The sequence below is a fragment of the Leopardus geoffroyi genome, chromosome A2, assembly GCF_018350155.1.
Source record: "Leopardus geoffroyi isolate Oge1 chromosome A2, O.geoffroyi_Oge1_pat1.0, whole genome shotgun sequence".
In the NCBI taxonomy this organism is placed as follows: domain Eukaryota; kingdom Metazoa; phylum Chordata; class Mammalia; order Carnivora; family Felidae; genus Leopardus; species Leopardus geoffroyi.
The window spans coordinates 51,227,320-51,248,943 of NC_059331.1; the positions used below are offsets into that span (position 1 = coordinate 51,227,320).

The window sequence follows — 21,624 nt, forward strand, 5'->3', positions numbered from 1 at the left end:
ATAACTTAAACAGTCAGATAATAAGTGTTGATGAGAATATGAAGAAATAAGAACCCTCATACAGTGCTGGTGGGAATACACAATCGTACTGCCACTTTGGAAAACAATCTGGCAGTTCCTCAAAATGTTAAATATAGAGTTGCCATTTGAGCCAGCAATTCCACTCCTAAGTATATACCCAAGAGAAATGAAAACATGCATCCATGCAAAAAACTTGTACACAAATGTTCATAGCAGCATTCTTCATAATAGCCCCAAAGTCACAACAACCCAAATGTCAATCAACTAATGAATGAATAAACAAAATGTGGTCTATCCATACAATGCAACATTATGGCCATAAAAAGGAATGAAGTACTGATATATGCTATAACATGAATGAACCTTGAAAACATGCTAAGTGAAAGAAGCCAGTTGCCAAAACCACATAATGTAAGATCCCATTGATATGAAGAACAGGCCAATACAGAGAGACAGAAAGTCAATTAGTGGTTGTTCAAAGGCTGGGAGGTTGGATAGGCGCTTTGTGGGGTGATACCTAAAGGGTATAAGGCTTCTTCTTGAGGTACTGACAATACCCTGAAGTTGATTGTGGTAATGGTTATACAACTCAATGAATATGCTAAAAACCACTGAATTATACATTTCCTATGGATGAACTGTATGACGTATCAGTTATATCACAATACAACTGTTGCCAAAAAGAAAGGTTAAGCGATACAGCTTCTTCCTTTCTCCCCCTTTCTCGGATCACTCATTCTGGGGGCTTCTGCCAACACATGAGGGTACTTAGAAGTGGATCCTCCAGCCCCAGTCAACCTGAGATGACCACAGCCCCCACTGAGGTCTTGGTTGTAACATCAGGAGCAACCTTGAACCAGAACTGCCCATCTAAGCTGCTCCACATTCCTGTGACTCACAGAAACTGAGATAATACTGGTTACTTTAAGCAACTAAGTTTTGGAGTAATTTGTTATACAGCTATAGATAACTAATAAGCCATTTTTGTAAAAAAAAAAAATTGTTTGCATTTTTGTGAGATTTCTTGGAAAGGATACTCAAGAAAATGGTGATAGGGGTTATCCCAGAGAACTCTGAGAGGATCATTGGGGAATGAGGGCAGGAAGGAAGATTGATGTCTGATTGTATACCTTTTTTACCTTTGAATTTTGTATCATGTGCATGTATTAATTATTCTCCAAAAAACTTTCAACAACTATATACCAACAGATAGTCTGCAAACTCCCTACCATGGCTTAGAAGCCTCCATGATCTAGCTTCCCTTTCTGAACACTCACTACTCTTGCCCTAATTGCTGGTAGTTCCCAAAACACACCAGGCCATTACCCATCCTCATGCCTAGGATCATACTGTTTCTTCTGCCTGGATGCCCTTCTCCCTCCTCCCTATCCTCTATCAAATGCTGCGGCTTTTTTGGAAGACTTCCCTGGCTGTCCTTAACTGTGTCAGAAGTCCCCTTTGTGCTCCTAGAATACCCTGTGCTTGACTCAGTCATTTCATGTGTCATGCACAAAGTGATGATCTGTCTTCTTTCCTGCCTCTCCCATTACTCTGTGAGCAGCCTGGCAGCAAGGACCCTTACTATAGATCCCCAGAGCCTAGCATGGGGCTTAACACACAGGGGAGGCTGTCAGTAAAGGACTGTTGTGAGAAAGAAAGGAAAGGTGTAGGGAGAGAGGGTGGAAAAAAGGAAAGAAAGAAGGAAAGGACAGTTGGGGGAGGAAGAAAGACAATGGAGTGGGGGAAGAAAGAAATCCCCCTAATGTGCTCAGCGGGACATACACATACAACAAAGATGTACTGGGGTGCTTGGGTGGCTCAGTTGGTTAAGTATCCGACTTCAGCTCAGGTCATGATCTCTTGGTTCATGAGTTCGAGCCTCGCATCGGGCTCTGTGCTGACAGCTCAGAGCCTGGAACCTGCTTCAGATTCTGTGTCTCCCTCTCTCTCTGCCCCTCCCCTGCTCTCACTCTGTCTCTGTCTCTGTCTCTCTCTCTCTTTCAAAAATAAATAAACATTAAAAAAATTAAAACAAAGATGTATGGGATGAATAAAATTCCAAACCAAATCTGAAACAAACCCCAAAGAAATGGGGGAGGAGTGTGGATACACACTCTAAGGCTGGGAAGGCTGGAAGGTGCTCACCTCAGGATCACCAACCCCCTGCTGCCATCCCCACCTTCAGTCTCCCCAGCACCCACACCACCTCCCACGTCCTATTCCCTGCGGTGACTCCAGCACCCAGGCAGTGCCTGACACTGAGTACTGAATGAATTGTGGTCAGAATCATCTCCCTTCTGTGGAAAGAAGAGCCTCACTCTGTGACATGAACTTGTCTCTTCTCTCTGGGACTAGGTTTTTTCATCTGTAAAATGAAGCAGTTGGGACAGCTGATTTGTAAGACCCTTTTCAGCTAACTGTTAATGACTTCTCGTGGCCTTTGATCATCCCAGCAATCCAAACTCTCCCACCTGAGCAGCAAGAGCTCCTCCCAAGCTGCTCTTCACTCAGACTATGTCACAGGAATGACATAACCATTTATTGAGTGCCTGTTGTACACTAGGAACACATTCAGTGATTTACACCCAACATTGTGTTTATTTCTTTCTACCACTTCTGAGATAAGTACAATAATAATCTCCCCAAGGCACCTGGCTGTCTCAGTCAGTGGAACATTCAACTCTTGATCCCCGGGTTGAGTTCTAGCCCCATGCTGGGTATAGAGATTACTTAAAAATAAAATCTTAAAAAAAAATAATAATCTCTTTTTTACAGAAAAGAAAACTGAGACACAGAGAGGAAACCCACTTATACAGGGCCACACGTCTGGGAAGGAACAGAGAGAGAATTCTAAGTCCTCTGCTCTAAACCACTACCCTACTCTGCCCCCTCGGACTCTCAGCCAGGCTTCCAGCCTGCGTCTCTACTCCAGCCAGCAACCCCCACTTGGCTAACCTCACCCAGCCCACAGGTAAACACTGAGTAGAGAGAGCTGACAGAGAGCTGACAGCCGTACCTTGTAATATCTGTATTCCTCCCCCAGGTTCCAATTTGGTGGTAAGAAGAGGTACTAGATCCATTTAGACTCGCGTTAAGTTTCAGCTCCACCTTTTGCCAGAAGTGTGACCTTTGGGCAAGTCGCTTCAACAGATGAAGAGTAAATGACATAATGGATATGAAAATGTCTAGCCCGGAAGCTGGCACATTGTGTGTTCTCTCTAAGTAGGAAAGACCAGGTAAAGAGTAGCAGAGATACCATGAGAAGTGACCACTAACTCCATGAAGAGCCACGTGGGTCTTACAGCCTCTCCACTTAACATTCGAGTCTTATGCCAAAAACCTCCCACCACTGCTCCCATCATTAATGCTCCTTTATAAATCCTTCATAAATCCATGGGCTTTAGAGTCAGACAGACCAAGTTACAATCCTAGTTCTGCCACTTATCATCTTGGACAAATGAATCCTCTTTGAGGCGCAGTGTTCTCATCTACAAAATAATAATAATAGTACCTACTGCATAGACTGTTGTGAGGATTAAATAATAGTATGCATGTAAATGTTTATTTATTTTTATTTTCTTATTTTTTAAGTCAGCTCTACGCCCAGTGCAGAGCTCAATGCAGGGCTTGAACTCACAACCCTGAGCTCAAGACCTGAGCTGAGATCAAGAGTTGGACACTTAACCGACTGAGCCACCTAGGCGTCCCCTGCATGTAAATGTTTACATGGCCGAGCATACAATGAAGGCTCAGAAATGTTAACTATTTTTCCAAAATAATAATAATAGCTGTAGTAGCTTTGAACTGCTTACTGATTAAAGTCCAAATATCCGACACAGTATTCAGAGATTGGCACACTGTAACCCCATCATTTCTTCCTCACCTCTCCTCCCACTGCTCCCCTATGTGGATGTCACACTCAAGCCTGATGTGGCTTTCTCACTTCTGTGTCTCTGCCCATGGTCTTCCTCTCCATTCAGAATGTTCTCCCACACCTCACACCCGTCCACACCCTCACTTTCCACTCAAGCCTCACCTGCCAACTAAAGGGCCACCTCCTCAAGTGCCCTGGGTTTCCACAGCATTTATGATCCAGCATATATTAGTGCTCAGACCCTCCAGAGTGAGGTTTCTTTCTGTACCTGTCTTATCAGAGGTCACACTTTATTTCCCTTTTTAGGAAGTGACCTGTCTCCACTATCTGTCAATGTGGGCATGTGACTGAGGCCTTAGACAAAGTCACATTGGTTAACTAAGTGATGCACCTGTGGCCAAAGGCTGAGCCAATGAGAATCAGCCCTGAAATTTTGCTGGAACCACTAACAGATGTCCTTTTCCCACAGGCATTGCTAGGCTAAAGCAGTATAAACTCAGAGCTGCTAGTAGCCTTATTTATCACCTTCAAGAGAGAAGTGGACTTTAAAATGATGGAACCAAGAAATGGAGACAAACCTATTCTAAATGGCATTATTTGAGTGTCTGGATCCATCTCTGCTTGAAGCAAGATAGTAATTTTTTTTTTTTTTAGGATTTTATTTTTAAGTAATCTTTATAACCCAACATGGGACTTGAAGTCACAACCCTGAGATCAAGAATCACACAGTCTACCAGCTGAGCCAGCCAGGCACCCCTGAGGTAAGATACTTTTGACTTTTAAGTTATGTGAGCAAAAACCCCACCCTCTTTATTTTATTTTATTTTTATTTATTTAAGCCATCTTGAGTTGGGTTTCTGTCACTTGTCATTGAATGAATACTGCCCAGTATAGCGATCCAACTAGATGGTAAGCTTCCTGAGAGCGAGAATTGCACTGTATAGCCTAAATCCCTGGAGACCAGAATGATCTCGGTATTGCAGCAGCTAGCACAGGGATGATCACAGAATAAGTAAAGAATAAATAAAGGAATAGGTATCTTTACATCTTCCCAATAGTTCAGTGTTCTGCACTTAGAAGAGTCTAAATAGGGGTGCCTTGGTGGCTCAGTTGGCTAAGCATCTGACTTCAGCCCAGGTATGATCTCACAGTTCATGAGTCTGAGCTCCACAGTGCTGAGCCTGCTTAGGATTCATTCTCTCTCTCTCTCTCTCTCTCTCTCTCTCTCTCTCTCTCTCCCTCTTTCTCTCTGCCTTTTCCCCACTTGTTCTCTCTCTCTCTCTCTCTCTCTCAAAAATAAATAAATAAACTTTTTAAAAAAGAGCCTAAAATACTTGAATAAAAGTTCACTTGAACAAGAATTCTAATTCTTATCTGATATAAACAAGGCCCTTTGCTGCTCTGTGGTTCCTCTGAGAGTGACCGATTTCTTACTTTCTGAATAAAATGATCTTGGTGAAAGAGTTGTTTTAGGAGACCCACAGGCCTGAAAGAGATACTTTCAATCCACTAATGTAACTGGTTAGTCTCCCACTGTAAGGGTGACAAAACTTAGATTTAAGCTAAAAACAAGTGCTTAATATTGCAGGGTGAATCACCCAGACAAAATCAGACAAGACCCTATCCCATGACTCATAGTCCAGTGCTCTGGCTTCTGTCCTGTTGTCACTTTATTAAACAAAGTGGATCAGTCACTTACCCAGAGAACTCAGAAATCTCTAAGCAAAATGGAATAAACTGTTCAACTCTGCTAACTGGCCTCCTCAGCCCTCAGGTGGGGCAACAACACAAGGGAAAGAGCACCGGGCTGGGAGTCAAGACCTAGTTTACTCCACTACTGGCTGTGTGACTTTGGGTAAGACCTTTTCTCTAGTTTTAATCTCCTCTGTTTAAAATGGAGGGGTTGGGAGGGTGGGGTTTGAAGGAGCTTATCTCTATGATCCCTGAAATTCTATAATTACACAGGGTTATTGGACACTTCATCAAATCCCAAAGATTAAACCCACATAAATTATAGAGACTTGGAAGGTCAAGAGGTCAGCAACCCATCTGCAGACTCCAAATTAAGGCTGAGGAACTGAGAATTCCAGATGAGAATATATTCTTTCCAGCTTGCTTTTTGAGGAAATAGAATGAAAATAGATAAAATCACCTTCTGGGTACCATGGAGAAATATGGAGAGATATCTCCCACACACTACAATTCTTCTTCCTCAACTTCAAAGGTCCTAAAAGACCCACATCTAAGTAGATGGAGTGAGACAGATTTGAAACAAGCTCATTAGAATGTCTTCCTCTGAATTAACACAGCTTTCTTCAAAGTAGTCCTTTTGAGAGTAGAGAAAACCCTTCCAATGGGACAGTAATTCCTCCCTCTACTTGTAAAAGTCCTCTGGGGGAAGCAAACCAGCCTCATGATTTTGCCTTCATAACTTGGCTCTCATCACAGGTGACAACTCCCAATTTGATCACCTATTGTATTTTCTATACTTTGCCCTAAGTGACTTTCAGCCATTTCCAAAAGTCATATTCTTCCTTTAAAAGATGGAGGTTTCCGTCAATGATGATGTTCAAGAGAACACACCTCACACTCCAAAGAGAATTTCCTCCAATGTTTTGAGCAGTGGAATTATCAGCAAGTGATATAACACCTCCTGTAGGGAGTCTCTTTTGAAGAGGCTCACACTTGTTGAATGCCCTGAGGTACTTATTTTGAAAGACCATCTCTGCTGCACCTCATCACATTTTCCCTTCTCTTTCTCTTCCCTGGAGAGCTCCAAACTTTTCCTAGCCCTCCTCCCCCATTCCTGTTATATCTTGGCCTTTCCCCAGCCCAACTTTCTTCCCTGCCTGCAATTAGGCAAATACCCAAGTTGCTGAATCTTCAAAATCTGCCTTCGATCAAAAGATAGGTGGGGATGGGGACACTAATGGATCCTGGAATACGGTCTCAGCAGTTCCTATTTCCAAAAGTCCCTTCTCTGGTTCTTAGGGTAAGATGTCTGTCCTAGCTAAACATTTCAAAGGGTCCCAGGGACTCATTCCCATTGGGCATAGTACCAGAACCTTTCCTGCATTGGGTGAGGGTAGGAGGTGGAGATCTGCCCTCCCAAGACCCCTATGTTGCCAAATTCTGTCAACCACCCACATTTCAAACACTAGATAGACACTACAGACAACCTCCTATTCCCTTCCTTTATCTTAATACAGAACTTTAAAGTTTACAAGATACTATTTCATTTGTTCTTGGAATCTTCTCCATTGTTTTACAGATGAGGAAACCCAGCCTCAAAGAAATAAAGTGAAACACCCAAGTTGATAATGTCACCAAGATAAAGGTCAAAGTTACATCTCTTGATTTCCCTCATCTCATGCTTTTCTTGATACAACAGAAATTGCTCACTCCTAGAGTAACTCCTCATTCAGATAATTATCTCCCTTAAGACAGCCAAAAGAGACTCTCAGAGACTCTAACATAACACTAACCCATCACTAAATGCAGTCTGCCCATATCCAAGCACACACATTCAAAGACCCAGTTCTAACGCTCTACCTCCTGCTCCAAGGTGTCTCTCTCTCATAAATCCCCTCCCCAGTGGCTGCCAAGGAGGTGTGTCTTTGGATAGAAGAGCAGAATCTATCTCTGACCCCTCCAAGAAGAGGTCCTGGAAGGGGTCAGAGGGTTCTAGGGGTCCCATCCCCACCTCTCCCCTACCTGCCAAGAGCTGCATCCAGGCGCAGATCTTGTAGACCGTGGCCGTGTTGCAGAAGAAGAAAAGCGCAAAGCAGGTGATACAGCCGAGGATCAGCACCATGGAGAGCAGCACGAAGAAGGCGGCTGCCTTGAAGGCGCCGGACGGGATGGTGCTGAAGTCGGTGAACGAGCCACGGCAGGTAAGCTCGCGGCCCGCCAGCCCGCTGCCCACACAGTAGTGGAAGAGGCCGAAGTAGCCAGGCTTGGGGGTGCTCACGCTGTCGCCCACCCAGTAGGGTTGGATGAAGACCACCACGTTGATGATGGCGAAGCAGATGGTGAAGATGGCCCATAGCACGCCGATGGCCCGCGAGTTCCGCATGTAGTGCTCATGGTAGAGCTTGGAGGCCTCCTGCGAGGGCAGCATGGTGCCCGGGGGCGGGGCCGGCGGCGGCGACGGCGGCTGGCGGGGGCCGCCGGCCCGGGACCGACCGCCGGGCTGCCGGGCTGACGGGCGGGCGGGAGCTGGGGACGCACGCGAGAAGCTGCCCTGAGCCAAAGAACTCTCGGGGCGGAGCCTGGGGCGGAGCTGGGGGGAATCAGGGGGTAGTATGGAAGAGCTAGGAGAGGGTCTTGAGTGTTGGGGCGGTGTCTAGAGGGGGCAAAGATCTCCGATTGGACCTAGGAAGAGGCCATGTGAAAGTTGGGGGGTTGGGATGGGGGGGATGGGATGTGGATATGGGAGATGGAAGTGGGGGCTGACTAGAAAGTGGTCATGGGGGTGTTGGGAAGGGGGTCTGGGGACCAGAATTGAGGGAGTAGGAGGGGACCATGGAGAGATAGAATGGAAGCTGAGGACCGGTATTGGGATATAATAACAGAGGCGCTGTAAATAGGGAGCTTGGAAGGGAATTTGGGGACAGGTATTAGGGGTAAAAGGTTTGGTATTGGGTGTCTAGAAAAGCGCTGTGGAGAGGGGGGGTTGGTGCTTCTATGAGGGGATAAGAAGGGGATACACAGGGGCCTGGGAAGGTGATAATGGGGGCTGGGACAGGGAGGGTAAAGTGCAGGAATCAGGATGAGGCTAGTGGGGAGTCGGGCGCTGGGACTGCAGAGTCTGAACACGGGGCAGGGGTTTTGTGGGGGGTCCCCTAGAAGACAGGACTGGATGTAGGCTGGGGGGAGCCTAGGATTGGCGGGCCAGGGCTAAGGAGAGAGGTTTTCCAGGCCAAGGGGACGAGGGACCAGGGCCGGCAGACAGCTCGGGCCTCGAGGGGCGGGCAGTGGGCAGGGGCTATCCCTGGGGCGCTGGGGAGCTACCGGGCCAGGGTAGGGCCGGAGGTGGGGGTGGGGGGCGGCTGCCCGGCTCCCAGGCCGGACGCGCGCGGAGGCTGCGGCCGCAGGAACGGGGTGCAGGGAGACCAACCTGGGCCCGGTCCAGAGCAGTGGGTCCGGGACTGGCACGGCCTAGGCGCCCCGGCTCGGCGCTCCCAGCAGCGGCTGCCTCGGCCCAGGAGGCGGCCTCGGCGCGGCCTCCATCTTGCTCGGGTTCTCCCCGGGGCGCGTTCCCGCGCCGAGGCGCGCGCTCTCGTGCACCGGCGCGGCTTGGCGGAGGCGCGCTCCCGCCGCCAGCGTGCGGGGAGGGGCGGAACGGGGGAGGGGCGCTCCAGGTACTAGCAGTCAGTGTGAGGGGTGGGCACGGACCTAGGGGTCCCCTAGCTTGAGCAATAATCCCTTTATACAGTGGGTTCTCTGACTTGGGGGACCCCCTTCTTCCAACCTGAGCTGCGTGGCTGTGGATCCCCGCAGAGCGCGTGGGAATGGGGGAGGGGCGAACGGAGTATTATTTGATAGGGTTTGAACTGCTCTCTTGCTCCCAGTACACCTTCCCTACAACCTAACACAGTGTCTTAGGTTGCGCCATTACATTTCCAGCCCTTTGGGTCTTAGAGGCATTGAAGGTTCCCAGAGTCTCCTTGGAAACTGCCAACATCCCTGGGAGAGGGAACCCCCTAAAGTGTTAGCATCCCACGCCCGCGATAGGGATTCGTTGGCCACCAGCGGAAGGAGTTGGGCCTGGAGAACAAGATCCAGGGTGAGTATGGGGGACAAGAGGGAAGGAGGCTGGGAACATGTCGATTTCCCTCCCTACACTCTTCCGAGTACCTGCCATGAAGTGAGCACATCAATAAGATGTGTTAAACAGCAAAGCGTCCTATTCCAAGCTCATGGTCAGGCCCAAGAACACCCTGGGGGCATTCCAAGGAAGCCAGTGAGGGTCATTTCTTTCCCTGAAGGGGAATAATTTTTGGCTTAAGATCTGCCAAGATGATATGGGTTGGCACCCAGACAAACCCTGACTACTTATTTACTACCCCTGTGACCTTGCACTTGGGCTCTCTGAACCTGTTTCCCCACATCTAAAGTGGGCAGACTAAGCCCCACTTCCCAAGCATGTAAGGGAAAGGGGTGGGGTTGAAAAGAATTTCTGTCAGTGGGTTCCAAACACAACACCCTACACAGGGGCCAGTCTGATGAAATTTGCATCTATCTTCAGAAAAAAGTAATCATGTAACGTTGCCAACTGTCTTTTCCAGGAGAGACACTGTTGTTCTTCTTCTTTCTTTTTTTCCTGAGATTATGTACTTCCTGCTTTCTTGGTGTAAAAATTCCTTTTTAAAGAAATGTTGATGATAGTTAATTTGTTCTTAAGTTTGTTTCATGATAGTTCTTTCTTAATGTCCTCATTTTGGCAAAATAAAAAATGGGTAGTGTTATTTTTCATCCCAAATTTTATTTTTTTTAGAAAAAAAAGTTTATTAAGAAGGCTTTGAAATTAAAAAAAAAAAAACAAAACAAAACAAAACTCCTAAGGGTCACCTAGGTTAAGCATCCAATTCTTGATTTTGGCTTGGGTCATGATCTAGCCTGCATAGGGTTCCATGCTGACAGCGGGGAGCCTGCTTGGAATTCTCTCTTCCTTTTTCTCTGCCCACCCCCCACACACGTGCATGCTCTCTCTCTCTCTCTTTCTCAAAATAAGTAAATAAACTCTAAGTAAATAAATAAAACACGATACAATTTTCTAAACCTTTCAGTCAGTTCAGCAAATATGTAATCAGCAATTTAGCTGTGTAAGATTAAAGATCTGTTACTTTATTTAAAATAAAATATATTTCAGTTCTTTAAATTTATTCCATAAAGTACATATTTCCCTATAAATTATCTTTCTCAATGTGGCCTCTTCTCTCCCTCTAGTTGTGTGGAGTTTATCCTGTCAGTTCTCGGGTTGATTTCTTGGTTATTCAGAATGATTTGATAGTTATCTGGCTGTGTTGGAAGAATGAGTTGAGCCTAGGGTCCTCCTACCAGGTTGCCATCTCTCTATCCCAAATTTTAAAACAAAATGATGAGGCCCATGAAATGGGCCCCACAATTTGGGCAACTCAGACTCATATGAGGTCATGTCATCTGAGCACAGGGTGCTCGGTAAATTTGGTTTCCCCTCCATTGGTTCCTTGTAGAGGGCATCCTGACTGTTTCCTGAGAATCCTAAGATCCTAGAATCAAGGGGTTGTATAGAGAGTCTAATTCTACAACTTCTCCCACTGGGCAGACAGAGAACAGAAGCCAAAGAGGGGACTGACTTGAACAAAGAGGTGGATCGATCCTGCCAACTGACTGATCAGCCTGAATCATTTATTCACCCATGCAATAAATAAGTGAATGTCGTCTGTAATGTGCTGCACAGCACTGTGCTAGCCTTGGGATGAGATGGTAGGTAAAACAGATGTGATCCTCGCCCTCCTGGACCTCACACCTTCATGGGGAGATAGCAAGTGTTGGGAGGAGGAGAACATCATCCTCAAAGTCTCTTTTTGTGGGTGCTCCTGGTTTGGTTACTATTCTGAACATAAGTTACTAGAGCCAGAAGCTCCATCTTTTCTCCTTACTCTTGAATTATTGCCTTTTTCCCCCCTCCTTTACTGCTGAGCCAAACTAGTCAGTTCAGAGTAAAAACCAAAAAAGTCCACTCACCACTCTTTTTTTAATGTCTGGTTTTTATTTATTTTTTTATTTTACATCCAAGTTAGTTAGCATGTAGTGCAACAATGATTTCAGGACTAGATTCCTTAATGCCACTCACCCATTTAGCCCATCCCCCCTCCCACAACCCCTCCAATAACCCTCAGTTTGTTCTCCATATTTAAGTCTCTTATGTTTTTGTCCCCCTCGCCCCATTTTTATTTTATTTTTGCTTCCCTTCCCTTATGTTCTTCTGTTTTGTATTTTAAAGTCCTCATATGAGTGAAGTCATAGGATATTTGTCTTTCTCTGATTTCGCTTAGCATAATACCCTCTAGTTCCATCCACGTAGTTGGAAATGGCAAGATTTCATTCTTTTTGATTGCCGAGGAATACTCCATTATATATATATACCACATCTTCTTTATCCATTCATCCATGGATGGACATTTGGGCTCTTTCCATACTTTGTCTATTGCCAATAGTGCTGCTATAAACATTGAGGTGAATGTGCCCCTTTGAATCAGCACACCTGTATCCCTTGGATAAATGCCTAGTTGTGCAATTGCTGGGTCATAGGGTAGTTCTATTTTTAATTTTTTGAGGAACCTCCATACTGTTTCCCAGAGTGGCTGCACCAGTTTGCATTCCTACCAGCGCAAAAGAGATCCTCTCTCTCTGCATCCTCGCCAACATCTGTTGTTGCCTGAGTTGTTAATGTTAGCCATTCTGACAGGTGTGAAGTGGTATCTCATTGTGGTTTTAATTTGTATGTCTCTGATGATGAGTGATGTCAAGTATTTTTCCATGTGTCTGTTAGCCATCTGGATGTCTTCTTTGGAGAAGTGTCTATTCATGTCTTTTGCCCATTTCTTCACTGGATTATTTGTTTTTTGGGTGTTGAGTTTGATAAGTTCTTTATAGGTTTTGGATACTAACCCTTTATCTGATATGTCTTTGCAAATATCTTCTCCCATTCCATCGGTTGCCTTTTAGTTTTGCTGATTGTTTCCTCTGCTGTGCAGAAGTTTTTATTTTGATGAGATCCCAATAGTTCATTTTTGCTTTGGTTTCCCTTGCCTCCGGAGACGTGTTGAATAAGAAATTGCTGCGGCCGAGGTCAAAGAGGTTTTGCCTGCTTTCTCCTCAAGGATTTTGATGGCTTCCTGTCTTACATTGAGGTCTTTCATCCATTTTGAGTTTATTTTTGTGTATGGTGTAAGAAAGTGGTCCAGGTTCATTTTTCTGCATGTCGTTCGTTGCCCAGGTTTCCCAGCACCACTTGCTGAAGAGACTGTCTTTATTCCATTGGATATTCTTTCCTGCTTTGTCAAAGATTAGTTGGCTATACATTTGTGGGTCCATTTCTGGGTTCTCTATTCTGTTTCATTGATCTGAATGTCTGTTCTTGTGCCAGTACCATACTGTCTTGATGATTACAGCTTTGTAATACAGCTTGAAGCACGGGATTGTGATTCCTCCAGGTTTGGTTTTCTTTTTCAGGATTGCTTTGGCTCTTCAGGGTATTTTCTGGTTCCATACAAATTTTAGGATTGTTTGTTCTAGCTCTGTGAAGAATGCTGGTGTTATTTTGATAAGGATTGCATTGAATATGTAGATTGATTTGGGTAATATTGACATTTTAACAATATTTGTTCTTCCTATCCAGGAGCATGGAATCTTTTTTCATTTTTTTGTGTCTTCTTCAATTTCTTTTATAAGTTTTCTGTAGTTTTCAGTGTATAGATTTTTAACCTCTTTGGTTAGATTTATTCCTAGGTATTTTATGATTTTTGGTGCAATTGTAAATGGGATCGATTCCTTGATTTCTCTTTCTGTTGCTTCATTGTTGGTGTATAGGAATGCAACCAATTTCTGTGCATTGATTTTATATTCTGCAACTTTGCTGAATTCATGGATCAGTTCTAGCAGTTTTTTGGTGGAATCTTTTGGGTTTTCCATATAGAGTATCATGGCATCTGTGAAGAGTAAAAGTTTGACCTCCTCCTGGCCTATCGGATGCGTTTTATTTCTTTGTGTTGTCTGATGGCTGAGGCTAAGACTTCCAATACTGTGTTGAATAACAGTGGTGAGAGTGGACACCCCTGTCTTGTCCCTAACCTTAAGGAGAAAGCTCTCAGTTTTTCCCCATTGAGGATGATACTAGCATTGGGTCTTTCATATATGGCTTTTATGATCTTGAGGTATGATCCTTCTATCCCTACTTTCTTATGAGTTTTTATCAAGAAAGGATGCTGTATTTTGTCAAATGCTTTCTCTGCATCTATTGAGAGGATCGTGTGGTTCTTGTCTTTCTTTAATTGATGTGAAGAATCATATTGATTGTTTTGTGGATATTGAACCAGCCCTGCATCCCAGGTATAAATCCCACTTGGTCATGGTGAATAACTTTTAAAATGTATTGTTGTATCCAGTTGGCTAATATCTTTTTGAGGATTTTTGCATCCATGTTCATCAGGGAAATTGGACTATAGTTCTCCTTTTTAGTGGGATCTTTGGTTTTAGAATCAAGGTAATTCTGGCTTCACAGAAAGAGTTTGGAAGTTTTGCTTCCATTTCTATTTTTTTGGAACAGCTTCAAGAGAATAGGTGTTAACTCTTCCTTAAATGTTTGATAGAATTCCCCTGGAAAGCCATCTGGCCCTAGACTCTTGTTTTTTGGGAGATTTTTGATTACTAATTCGATTTCTTTACTGGTTATGGGTCTGTTCAAATTTTCTATTTCTTCCTGTTGCAGTTTTGGTAGTGTATATGTTTCTAGGAATTTTGCCATTTCTTCCAGATTGCCCTTTTTATTGCCATATAGTTGTTCATAATATTCTCTTAAACTTGTTTTATTTCTGCTATGTTCATTGTGATCTCTCCTCTTCTTGATTTTATTTATTTGGGTCCTTTCCTTTTTCTTTTTCATCAAACTGGCTAGTGGTTTATCAATTTTGTTAATTCTTTCAATGAACCAGCTTCTGGTTTCATTGACCTGTCCTACTGTTTTTTTGTTTTGTTTTGTTTTGTTTGTTTTTGGTTTCAATAGCATTGATTTATTAGAGCATTGATAAAGCTCTAATCTTTATTATTTCCTGTCTTCTGCTGTTTTTGGGTTTTCTTTGCTTTTCTTTTTCCAGCTCTTTAGGATGTAAGGTTAGGTTGTGTATCTAAAACCTTTCTTCCTCCGTTAGGAAGGCCTGGATTGCTATATACTTCCCTCTTATGACTGCCTTTGCTGTATCGCAGAGGTTTGGGGCTGTGGTGTTATCATTTTCCTTGCCTTCTATGTATTTTTTAATTTCCTCTTTAACTTCTTGATTAGCCCATTCATTCTTTAGTAGGATGTTCTTTAGTCTCCAAGTATTTGCTATCTTTCCAAATTTTTTCTTGTGGTTGATTTCGAGTTTCATAGCATTGTGGTCTGAAAATCTGCATGGGATGATCTCAATCTTTTTGTACTTGTTGGGGGCTGATTTGTATCCCAGTATGTGATCTGTCCTGGAGAAAGTTCCATGTGCACTGGAGAAGAATGTATATTCCACTGCTTTAGGATGAAATATTCTGAATATATCTGTTAAGTCCATCTGGTCCAGTGTGACATTCAAAGCCATTGTTTCCTTCTTGATTTTCTGTTTAGATGATCTGTTCATTGTTGTACATGGGGTGTTGAAGTCCCCTACTATTATGATATTATCAATGAGTTTCTTTATGTTTGTGATTAATTGATTTATATATTTCGGTGCCTTCACATTTGGAGCATAAATGTTTATAATTGTTAGGTCTTGGGGGATAGACTCCTTAATTATGATATAATGCCCTTTTTCATCTCTTGTTACAGTCTTTATTTTAAAATCTAGATTTTCTGGTATAAGTATGGCTACTCTGGCTTTCTTTTGTCGACCATTAGCAAGATAGATGTTTCTCCATCCCCTTACTTTCAATTTGAGGGTGTCTTTAGGTCTCAAGTGGGTCTCTTGTGAATAGCATATAGATGGATCTTGTTTTCTTATCCATTCTGTTGCCCTATGTCTTTTGATTGGAGCATTTAGTCCATTGATGTGTAGAGTGAGTACTGAAAGATACGAGTTTATTGCCATTATGTTTCTCGTAGAGTTGGAGTTTCAGGTGGTGATCTCTGGTCCTTTCTAGTCTTTGTTGTTTTTGGTCTTTTTTTTTTTTTTTTTTTTTTTTTTTTTTGTCTTTTCTCCCCTCAGAGATTCCCCCTTAAAATTTCTTGCAGGGCTGGTTTGGTGGGAAACTTTTCATCTCTCCTTCTATTTTGAATGACAGTGTTGCTGGATAAAGAATTTCTGGCTGCATATTTTTCCAATTCAGCACATTGAATATATCCTGCCACTCCTCTCTGGTCTGCCAAGTTTCTGTGGATAGTCTGCTGCAAACCTGATCTTTCTTCCCTTGTCAAAGGTTAAGGACTTTTTTCCCTTGCTGCTTTCATGATTCTTTCCTTGCCTGAGTATTTCATGAATTTGACTATGATGTGTCTTGTTGACATATGGGAGTCCTCTGTGCTGCCTGGGATTTGCTGTGTGTGTCTTTCCCCAGCTTAGGAAAGTTTTTGGCTATGATTTGCTCACATAACCCTTCTACCCCTTTTTCTCTCTCTTCATCTCTGGGACCCCTATGATTCTGATGTTGTTCCTTTTTAAGGAGTCACTGATTTCTCTAATTCTTAAATCGTGCTCTTTGCCTTAGTCTCCCTCTTTTTTTCTGCTTCATTATTCTCCATGAGTTTGTCCTCTGTATCACTGATTTGCCATTCTGCCTCATCCATCCTTACCGCTGTGGCATCTACTCGAGATTGCGGCTCAGTTATAACATTTTTTATTTCCTCCTTACTAGCTTTTAACTCCACAGAAAGGTATTCTAATCTGTTTTCAACCCTAGCTAGTATTCTTATTATCATGATTCTAAATTCTGGTTTGGACATTTTGCTTGTATCTGTGTTGATTAAGTCCCTGGCTGTTGTTTCTTCCTGCTATTTCTTTTGGGGTCCATTCCTTTGTTTTGTTATTTTGAAGGAAGAAAAGAAATTGATAAAGTAAAAAAATTAAAATTAAAAAATTAAAACAACACACACACAAAAATCAAATAAATTATGCTAGATTCTAGGTGTGTTTGGGTCTGGTTATTGAAAGGAGCTTGATAGATTAGAGAAAAAAGAAAACATTTGAAAATTTGAGAAAATGAACACAGTGAAATAGAATAAAATGAAATGATGAAAGTAAAATAGAATTTGAAAAATTTACAAAAAAAGTAAAAAATATAGTAGAAAAAATAAAGAATATTTTAATAACAATGGAAAATAAGAGTAAGTTTTTTCTTCTTATTCAAGAAAAAGAAAAGGAAAAAAAAAAGAAAATTGAATAGATGGACCAGTGAACAGTTTAAAACACAATTGAAATTACATCAGTTTCCCCTAGAAGTTGAACTATGAAGCACTTTATAGTCCATAAACTAAGCAGGCAGAGAGATTTGTGGTGTTGCTGAAGAGCGAGGTTGGCCCAGTTGGTGGGGTTTAGTGTAACAGCTCCATTCTCCACTAGATGGCGCTGCTAAGTTACTGGGGTGGATTGTTGTGGCACTTTAGGTGTGTATGCGCATGCGTGGGAGGGGTGAAAATGGTGTCATCCAGCTACCCAGTCTCTAGTATCCGAACTCTGTGCTCTCCCTAACCAACAATCGTGCATCCATCCTTTGTCTCTCGCTTTTGTCCACTCCCCGCCTTTACACTGTCTGTGATTAAGCTGTCAGGTTGCCAGACGGCACCTCCCTCCTGAGTTTTATCTCACATGTGGCTGTTTCCCGACCCCTCACTTCTGAGGGACTGCAGCTTTGACCCACTCAGATCCTCTGGGGGAGGGTTTCACTGAGCAATGGCCGGGTGCTGGCCACTCCCAGGAATGTAAAAATGCCCAGAGACTGTAGAATGCCCAGAGACTGCGGCTGGGTGCCAGCCCACCCCAGAAAAAGTTCATGAGATCATGTAGCAGCAGCGTTTCGGGGATTATGGAAAATCACAAATACACATCTGGCTCCAGGCTTCACCCTTAATGACCTTGTTCCAGCACCAGCAAATGTGGTTGTTCTCTGGGGTCTGCTGGGACCGGGTGACCACACAGCCTCTACCAGATTTCCTCCCAACAGAGGAACCGCTTCTCCACATGTGGCCCGAAAACTTCCTCTACCCCACTCTGCTGCTGGGGATTCGCCCTTCCCACCAGAGCACCACCAGGTATTGAGCTGCGGAGTTTGATACTCTGTGCTCCCCCTGTTTATAGAGTCTTAATGGAATTTAAACCCTCCCCTTTCTCCCTTTTTAGTTCAGTCCCTGAGGCTGCTTCTACTTTTCCACTTTCTCTCCAGCTGTTTTTGGGGGAGGGGTGCTTTTCCTGAACTCTCCCCTCCCAATCTCTGTCCTCTCTCCACAAACAAAAACAGCTCCCTGCCCTCTGCGGCTTCTTTCTCCCCCAGTTCACCTCTCTGCGCCATATACTTGCTGACTTCTGTGGTTCAGGTTGTGTGGATTGTTGTGTTAATCCTCAAATCAGTTTTCTAGGTTCAGGATGGTTTAGTGTTGATCTGACTATATTTCATGGACATGAGACACAAAAAAACCTTCCATGCTGTTCTGCCATCTTGGCCCCTCCACTTACACTCTCTTTTTTACATTTTTTTAATGTTTATTTGTTTTTGAGAAAGAGTGAGAGAGACAGAGTGTGAGGGGGAGAGGGGCAGAGAGAGAGGGAGACACAGAATCCGAAGCAGGCTCCAGGCTCCAAGCTGTCAGCACAGAGACCAATGTGGGGCCTGAACTCAGAAGTGTGAGATCATGACCCAAGCCTAAGTCAGACACTCAACCGATTGAGCTACCCAAACACCCCTGGTATTTTTTCTTTAAGGAAATTCATTTCTCCTTCACTCACTCCCTATGTTTGGTGAGATTCACCCACCACCACCACCATTATATTCTTCTCCAGACAGGGGCAAATGGTTATTCCTGGACAATGAAAATACTCCACTGTTCTAAACACGATTGGTTCAAGCATGGGCACATAAGCCAATTCAAATAGTTGAGATTGATATCCAGGTCATATGTTGCAATTTGCAAGAAAGAGGTGTTGTCTAGGATTTCTGTTGAGTTTGTTGAGCTGAGGGAATGGTAAGCTTCAGCTACTGGGGGCCATCTTTGACACCCTAAGCAGCGAAATTGTCTAAAAATAAGGTGAGTACACAGGAAGGTAAGAAATGGAGAGAGACTGTTCTGATGATGTAGTTTTACCACCTGGATCCATCCAGGCCCTAAGACCTACTTCTGGAGTGTTCTGTGAGCCAATACATTCAGGTTTTGCTTAAGGCAGTTTGAATCCAGGTTTTTTCATTTCCAACCCAAATAGTCCCAAATAACTACATCTCCCAAAAGAGAGCAATGTTGGGATAATGGATTGTTTATATTGTAGAAGAATAGGTGTGCTACTTCTGTCATAATGGAACGGAAACACCAGAATTTGAGGCCCATATCTGCCACTGGACAGTGATGCAACTCCTCGGAGCCTTATTTTCTTCCTTTGCAAAATGGAGAAAAACATCCTTCCTACCTGCAGATGCTGTGAGAATCAGAAGAGATAATGGATGGAAAGGAGTTTGTAAACTGAAAATGGCTTTATAAATGTAAGTGATTGTCATTAAATTTTAATAAGTGGCTTGCCCAAGGATTAGAAATAGCAGCAGTATTGGAAAAGCACTTGCCAAGCTGTGAGTAGGTGGCACAGAATGTATCCTTGTTTTTAAAACCAACCTTAGAGCAGTGACAGCAAGAAAGTTGGAGAATTCTATACAGAAAGAACTTCTCTTTGACCCTAGGGAGCGGCCAGAGCAGAATGGAACAGTTGTGGGAATGAGATGGGGACTAGAGACCACAAGGCAAGGATGATGCTGCACTGAACACCTGGGTGAGAAGAGAAGCCCCCAAGGCACTTCCAGCCAATATCCTAGTGAAGAAAGATCTGTAACTGGCTGGATACCCTTATGCCTAAATTAAGTGTCCGATTACGTCAAACATTTGATAAGCTCTTACAACATTCTAAGTCCCCTGATCTTTGTTTTACATGTATTATCTCATTCAATCTTCACAGTAGCCCTTTGAGATAGTGTTATGAGCTGAATTGTATCCCCCACCCCCACCCCCAATTCATATGTTGAAGTCCTAACCTCCAGTAGCTCAGAATGTGACTGTATTTGGAGACAGAGACTTTAAAGAGGTGATTAAGGAGGCACTTGGGTGGCTCAGTCGGTTAAGTGTCTGCCTCTTGATTTTGGCTTAGGTCATGATCTCAAGGTTCATGAAATCCAGCCCCACGTCAGACTCTGTGCTGACAGCACAGAGCTTGCTTGGGATTCTCTGTCTCCCTCTCTCTCTCTGCCCTTCACCCACTTGTGCTCTCCTCTTCTCTCCCTCTCTCTCCTGCTCTCTGAAAAATAAATAAACATTTTTTTAAAAAAAGAGGTGATTAAGGCAAAATGAGGTCATATGGTGTGCCCTAATCCATCATCACTGGTGTCCTTATAAGAAGAGGAAATTAGGACACGGACAACACAGAGACCACAGGATGACCATGGAAGACACAGCAAGAAAGCAACCATATACACCAAATGAGGGGCTTCAGAAGAACCCAAACTTTCTGACATCTTTATCTTGGACTTCTGGCTTCCAGAATTGTGAGAAAATTACCTTCTTTTGTTTAAGCTACCCAGTCTGTAATATTTTGTTATGGCAGCTCTAGCAAACTCATACCAGTAGGTACTCTTATATCCCTATTTTATAGAGGAGGACACTGAGGATGAATAACTTTCCCAAAGTCACATATCTAGCAAGGGGAAGAGCTGTGATTTAGCCTCAAGAAGCCTGCTCCAGAGCCCACATTCTTGATTACTGTGCCTTATGGATCATTCTAAAGAGTAGATGCAATTCTTCTGAACTACCTTTGTTTTCTTTTTAAATCCATATTATTTGGTTATGAATATATGCACTCACATCACCATCTGGAGTCAAGTCTCGTTTCTGCAAATTACGAACTGATGTTAAGCCTCAGCATCTTCATCTGTAAAGTGAGGATGACGATAGTAGTATCTCCTTCTGAGAGTTTTTAGGAAAGTTGAATGAGATATTGTGCACATAAAGTGCTAATCACTTGGAAAACATTCAAAAGCTATTTGCTATTATTATCAGATAGCTTGAAAGTAGGAGTTCCAGGATTCAAACACGGGACTAGCTTGGTCAAAGCCAGTACATATAACCATTACATAGAACTGTCCAAGGTTCCTGAGCCCTTGCTGAAAGACACCAGGGCTATGGAGTTAGACAATGGATAGTTTGTATTCTAACCCTGGTACACAAGAGTTGTGTGGGTTTGAGTAAGTTATTTAAATTCTCTGAACCCCATCTTCCTATTCTGTAAAATTGAACAACTTAAGCTCATATGGTTTAAATGAGGTAAAATATGTAAGTTGTTGGTCATGCAATAGATGCTCAGTAAACATTAGTAGAGAGGATTTCATCTTTTGTAGGAGTTTAGGTTCTAAATGTATACCACCCCATCCTATAGTTCTTAGGTACTAAAATTTCAGACAACTGAGATAGACTGAAGAAAACAAACAAAAAGTCTATTTTCAGATGTAGAGACATTCTGCCTTTAGAATATTATTAATCCTTTAAAAATCAGTAGTATGTGGAAAATTGTAAAGAATTAATATTTACCTATAGAATTTACTCTTTACTTATCTAAAGTCTCCAGCCAGTCATACTGTCTTTCCTAGTCAGCTCAGGCTAATATTACAGAATATCATAGACTGTGCGGCTTAAACATCAAACATTTCTTTCTCACAGTTCTGGAGGATGGAGATCAGTGTACTAGCATGGTCGGGTTCTGGTGAGGACTCTTCCTCACTTACAGATAGCCACCTTCTTTCTGTTTCCACATATGGCA

General features: G+C 43.3%; 1 protein-coding gene and 1 long non-coding RNA gene across 2 annotated transcripts in view; one reads left to right on the forward strand and one right to left on the reverse strand.

Moving 5' to 3' along the window:
* LHFPL4 (LHFPL tetraspan subfamily member 4) overlaps positions 1 to 9,135 on the reverse strand; it is a 32,534-nt gene extending 23,399 nt beyond the window's left edge. The window contains exons 1-2 of the mRNA XM_045493668.1: positions 9,015 to 9,135; positions 7,610 to 8,113 (exon numbers count right to left, since the gene is read on the reverse strand). Coding sequence (XP_045349624.1) covers positions 7,610 to 8,015 — 406 coding nt within the window. The 5' untranslated portion in view covers positions 8,016 to 8,113; positions 9,015 to 9,135. The remainder of the gene's footprint in view (positions 1 to 7,609; positions 8,114 to 9,014) is intronic.
* Positions 9,136 to 9,245: 110 nt separating this feature from the next.
* LOC123605940 overlaps positions 9,246 to 21,624 on the forward strand; it is a 39,692-nt gene continuing 27,313 nt past the window's right edge. The window contains exon 1 of the long non-coding RNA XR_006716020.1: positions 9,246 to 9,683. This is a non-coding gene — a long non-coding RNA (uncharacterized LOC123605940). The remainder of the gene's footprint in view (positions 9,684 to 21,624) is intronic.